The following is a 6,000-nucleotide window of genomic DNA, read 5'->3' as shown; positions in this document are numbered from 1 at the left end:
TGTGTATTTCATTTATTAGAGAAGAAAATGCGCGGTACTTTCAATAATCGTTGACGGCTTGCATGAGAAAACCTGCTTGCCGAAGTGCGGAAAGAGCAGGAAAAGACATTTTATTGCTTCGAACGCCATTGATCTGTGTTGAAACCTGCCCGTCACCGGCGCGTGGTGTATTACTCTATAAGGCCTCTTTGGAGCCTCAACAATTTACTCAGCGAGGAGTGCTCTAAATCCAATCATACAGAAATCCTTGAACGCCTGGTTACAAGAAATTCTTTACTTGCTTCTCACGAAGAGGCCTGCACACATTCTACAAAAGATTGTATATGCGTTAGAAATTATGATAATTAGGGATTTCACTTTTGGCGGCGCTGGCCAAAAGAAATTTCGAAATGAAAGCAAGAATAAATGTTTTTTTCCGATTTCGGCGAAGTTTGTCGTGACGAATAATTATATGTAATGGCATTGTCAGTCGACTTGTAGCAAACCTGTAGTTACACTGTTCTTGCACACTGCAGAACAACATACCCGTGTGTGTTCGCCCACGCGTATACCTACATGTGTTGCGCCTTGCGGAGAAGCTTGGGAACATGAAGAACCGACAAATTATTAATGCCAAGATAAACCCATCTGGCTATACGTCTACGGCTTCAGCGAGTCATCATCATCATCAGCCTGGTTACGCCCACTGTAGGGCAAAGGCCTCTCCCATACTTCTCCAACTACCCCGGTCATGTACTAATTGTGGCCATGTCGTCCCTGCAAACTCCTTAATCTCATACGCCCACCTAACCTTCTGCCGCCCCCTGCTACGCTTCCCTTCCCTTGGAATCCAGTCTGTAACCCTTAATGACCATCGGTTATCTCGCCTCCTCATTACATGTCCTGCCCATGCCCCCATTTCTTTTTTTTAATTTCAACTAAGATGTCATTAACTCGAGTTTGTTCCCTCACCCAATCTGCTCTTTTCTTATCCCTTAACGTTACGCCGATCATTATTCTTTCCATAGCTCGTTGCGTCGTCCTCAACTTAAGTAGAACCTTTTTCGTAAGCCTCCAGGTTTCTACCCCGTACGTGAGTACTGGTAAGACTCAGCTGTTATACACTTTTCTATTGAGGTATAATGGCAACCTGCTATTCATGATCTGAGAGTGCTTGCCAAACGCACCCCAGCCCATTCTCATTCTTCTTATTATTTCAGTCTCATGATCCGGATCCGCTGCCACTACCTGCCCTAAGTAGATGTATTCCCTTACCACTTCCAGTGCCTCGCTACCTATCGTAAACTGTTGTGCTCTTCCGAGACTGTTAAACATTAAACATAAAGCGAGTAACAAGGAGCAAACAAGGAAAACTGCAAGTTCGAAACATTGTCTCGTCAAAGGGACTTCTCTACGCCAGCTACCTGAGGAAGACAAGTCCATTTGCCGCAATCTTGACTACATGTTGAATTTTTTCTGGTTTGCGCCCTGCTGAACACTTCAACCCATCCTTCTTGTTTATGTGCAGAGCTAATGCCATTTGTTTACTGTGAAACAGGTTTTCGTGCAGGTGGAATTTAATAATACTTCAAGATATCACTATATGTGTACGAGTAGAGACCCAAATTATGGGAAAGTACCGGACTTTCTTCAGTCAGACAAAATGACGCTCTTCGAATATAGCTTGCCCTGATATTCCATTTACAAAGGTGCTAACTCCTTTCGTTGGCGTTAAGAGGTAGCTTTGGCTCAGGCCCAACTCCGATTCCGCCAATTAAATAGGTGTAAAACGTAGAAATGCTTTTCTGAGATAACCCTCGGGCCGAATTTAATTAAATTTCTTGCATATTGGGTTAAATTCTAGTTACTGTTGGAAGCGAAGTTTTTATTTAAGGCCTGAATTTTTTTACAATATATATATTTCTTTAATTTTAACCTTCAAACAAACGAAAGCCCCAATTTTACAAATGTGTCCTTCTGCCTCAAAAACACATATAGCAGTCCCGTAAACTGCATCCGTTAGAGTATCTAAAGTGGGCAAACTTAATATATAAAGTTACAAGGGTGTACAAGGCTTTTGCAAAGTCTGCCTTACACAAGAACAGTATATTGCAGAGCGCTGTATAATACTTCAATTTTGTCCGCTTTTAATGTGCTATTAGATGCAATTTAGAGCTGTGATACCATTTTTTATTGCTGAGTTCCATAGTTGTAAACGTGATAGTTTAATTTTGTGAATATGTGCGACTATTTACAATATTTATAAAAACATCGACGGCCTAAATCAAGTATCCATTCGCGACAGCCTTTACATCTTAACTTTTTCTTTTAAGTACAACATACATCGCCAAATTGGGTGCAGTGGTTGCTGAGAAAAAAAAATGTGTCCCTTTGCATGTACATAGACAACAGCCTTCCAGCCAAAGCTTCCTCTTAATGACTGTTGCCACTGTTATCTGCTCATTATCTGTTATCTGCACTGTTATCTGCATGCTGCTTTTGATGATTGCTGAAGGATAATGAGTGAAACCAATTCATCTGGTATTCAGTGACTGTCGCTTTAGCCACTTGCCTCTTCGTTGAAATGCGGCCAATGAGTCGACAAACTATTGACGCAGACCGCGTCTTCTACAGTAATTTTATGTCTTACGGGACTGTGTTAGGGCTTCAGGCGTTGGCGACGTCGCCACGCCTTTTCTCTTTTCACGCTATTGGAACTCCATTCTGTCGTTCATTACGGTTTAGATACTAATTGACACTGTAGGACGCCTGTTTAGATTATAGAAATTTGTCTTCGACACCCAGCACCTAGAGTACCATGCCACGCGATCAGCCAGGCAAACATATCCAGCATATTCTTAAAGCTTGTATATATATATATATATATATATATATATATATATATATATATATATATATATCTGGGTGCGCGAATCATTTGTCGCTATTGAAAGTCGTGCTACTCTGTGTGCTGGCTTTAATTCGACGCTTCATGACGCTGCTCGCGGCGTTGCAATGCATCATAATCGCTGCGCCTTACGGACTATGCATAGGCATGAAGCACGAAGAATTTCCCACGTAAGACATCGGCTGAAGAAACAGCCTAGCACTTCACGTGCAACAAAGTGACATCACTTATCACGAGTCCTCTATACAGCGGCGCTAACAACTACATTCTTGTCCGATGTGAAACGCCCGGTTGATTTCTCGATTCGGGGGTCTCGGAAAAGAGAAACAGTTCAACAACTGCCACCACAGCTTTCCTCTGGCGTCATCAGTCGAGGATTCTCTCCGGACGTCCTCGGAGTAAAGCGGAGACGGTGGCTCAGCGCCGAGCCGGCTTGAGAGAAGCTCGACGCTTCTTCGAGTGGAAGCACGCGACGTGGGCAGGACAACGTCCCTCTGCGTTCCCAGTTCCGCTCTGAACACAGCACCCGCCCAGCAACCGAAGCGCCTCCTGCAGTCACGATCACGTCACACGCAGGAGCACCGCAAGTGATGCCAACGACTTCATTATCCAGGTGAAGGCGCAAGTGACGCTTGGACGCGTTGAATGGGACGCTGAGCCTGCGAGAAAAACCGTGCAAGACAAAAGGGAATTTCATACTTCAAGTGACTGATTCTGTGAAAACATAAAAGGAAGGATCGCATTTCTTCAAAGACTATGTTAGGTCGCTGCCATATAATCGCAACTGTAGTGCCCGATGGGTACACTAGAGCAAGTGAGTGATATGGTATATTCACTTCAATATATTTTTCCTTGTCTTGGACGAGCCGAAGCTAAAAGGTGTAGAGCCAGCTTGCAAATGTCAACAATGACATTGGCAGGGTTAACAATTAACAAGCGACAATGATTAGCGCACCTATAGTGGCCTCGGAAATAGGACATGAGGAATAGGACCAGGAGCCTCCAACTCTAAGCTACCTCAGTACATGCTTCACAAGAAGCAACACAACTCCTGAGCCAAATTTGGCACTGATTAACTGAGGCTCTATACTAGTTCAATCGCTTATGGGAATATGAGAATATCGCTGTCACTGGTTTATTGGCTAAGCCAGTAGAAGACGTAACGAACGCAGTAGCACACGCCTATATCAGCGTAATTTTCACGCCTGGTTATTCTCTAGTGTCCTACTAGAAGGCCCGCCGCTACGCCTGCTCGTCTACTCCGTACAGGATGCCTATCCCTGTCTGTCCTCTATGCTGCTCATTCTTTGTACAAACATTGTGTTTTTGTGTTCTATACTTGACTACTGATTTGCTTACTTTGCCTGTTTGATTGCTTCTACGTAATTATTGCTGTCATCCTGTTTCCAAGCGATAAACCCATTGACATCAGTTCATTGGTCCCACTCACTTGTATTGAAAATACCACCCCGAGACAATAGATGCGTCTGTGACCTGTATACTGCCCAGAAAGAACTCAGGGAAGCTGTCGAGTTAAAAGAACAGTTGGTGTTCCATTGGGTAAAAGGAAAGAGAGTGAAACAAAACGGCATACAGAATTCCACTTCTCGCTCCTTTCCCTGTCAGACACACGGTGCAGCAAGTTTCACGCAATATGTTTGGCGGAAAAGGGTGCAGGGAAACACAGTACTTGCCTGCGTCTTCTGGCAGAGAACCAGCGATCGGTGGCCTTAGCGGGAAACTTTGATGTTTGGTAATGGCTGCGTCCGAAGCCTCAAGTTTTCCTTCTGGGCAGCGTAAGTAAAAAAACGCAATAAAGCGTTTATTAGAACTGGCCACTCAAGTCAGAGAATAAATAATGACGGATATCACCTACACCAAGCAAAGAAATAATAGCAGCAGCAAAAATATGATTCTTTTCTCAACCACACAACGTGACGACTTCGTCGCGTACGATAAGATCCGACGATAATGGCCGAGCGACAAATTGACATTGCGATTGCTATTTTGCTAAAACAGATGCCAGAAGCACTGTCCAAAACAACCGCATCGACTGCAAGAAGATTACCCGCCGTGGTTGCTTAGTGGCTATGGTGTTAGGCTGCTAAGCATGAGGTCGCGAGGTCGAATCCTGACTAGGCGGCCGCATTTTGATGGGAGCGAAATGAGAAAACACCAGCGTTCTTGGATTAGATGCACGTTAAAGAACCCCAGGTGGTCGAAATTATTCCGGCGTCCCCCACTACATGCGTCATAATCGGAACGTGGTTTTGGCACGTGAAACCCTACAATGTAATTTTGAAAGATTTGTATGGCTGAGTTCTGTCGCATTGAGAAAGTAAGCATTCTCCACGAGGTTTTATACTGTTCAAGACGTTAAGGGACTAAAATTTATATGTCATCTGCACTCTCATAGCTTCTGCTTAATTCGCGTCATCGGCAGCAAATTCCTCAATGTCGCTTGCTTCAGATATTCTAAACATTTAACTTACCTTCGACGCTCTGTATTCTTGCTGTTGATGGTTCTTTGACTTTCGCTGTTGGCGGAACGTGAATTTCTGAAAGAAAATTAAGTAAATATGTAACAAATACACCCGTGAAATACAATGCTGAGCTTCCATATGACCCCTCGCCCTGCCCTCACGCCCCAACCCCCCCCCCTTTTTTATGCGAAAGCCTAAAATGGTCACAATTGAGCGAGAAAAAGCCGGCGTCTGTAGCAATGAAACGGCACCTAAATTCCCATTGGCTGCGACGCGACATCACGAGCGCGCCTTGACGAAGCAGAGCGGGCGAAACGGGGTTGCTTGAGGGGAGATGGCACCATCGCGACGTACGACACCAGCGTGCCTCGACGGAGCATGGATGGATGGATGGATGGATGGATGGATGGATGGACGGCCGGATGGATGGATGGATGGATGGAGGGAGGGAGGGAGGGAGGGATGGTTGGATGGATGTACGGACGGACGGATGGATGGATGGATGGATGGATGGATGGATGGATGGATGGATGGATGGATGGATGGATGGATGGATGGATGGATGGATGCTATGAGCGTGCCCTTTGGAACGGGGCGGTGGGGTGCGCCTCCAAGTTCTTATTATATTGC

At 44.9% G+C, this 6,000-nt stretch overlaps 1 protein-coding gene across 1 annotated transcript in view; it reads right to left on the bottom strand.

Moving 5' to 3' along the window:
• Positions 1 to 2,912: 2,912 nt before the first annotated feature.
• Positions 2,913 to 6,000, bottom strand: part of LOC142570843 (lachesin-like) — a 125,832-nt gene continuing 122,744 nt past the window's right edge. Inside the window, exons 8-10 of the mRNA XM_075679157.1 lie at positions 5,380 to 5,445; positions 4,582 to 4,674; positions 2,913 to 3,546 (exon numbers count right to left, since the gene is read on the bottom strand). Of these exons, the coding sequence (XP_075535272.1) occupies positions 3,449 to 3,546; positions 4,582 to 4,674; positions 5,380 to 5,445 (257 nt within the window). The 3' untranslated portion in view covers positions 2,913 to 3,448. The remainder of the gene's footprint in view (positions 3,547 to 4,581; positions 4,675 to 5,379; positions 5,446 to 6,000) is intronic.

This window comes from Dermacentor variabilis, chromosome 2 (assembly GCF_050947875.1).
Source record: "Dermacentor variabilis isolate Ectoservices chromosome 2, ASM5094787v1, whole genome shotgun sequence".
NCBI classification, from domain to species: domain Eukaryota; kingdom Metazoa; phylum Arthropoda; class Arachnida; order Ixodida; family Ixodidae; genus Dermacentor; species Dermacentor variabilis.
Note: the sequence above shows the minus strand (reverse complement) of the source record. Positions and strands in the feature narration are given on the sequence as shown.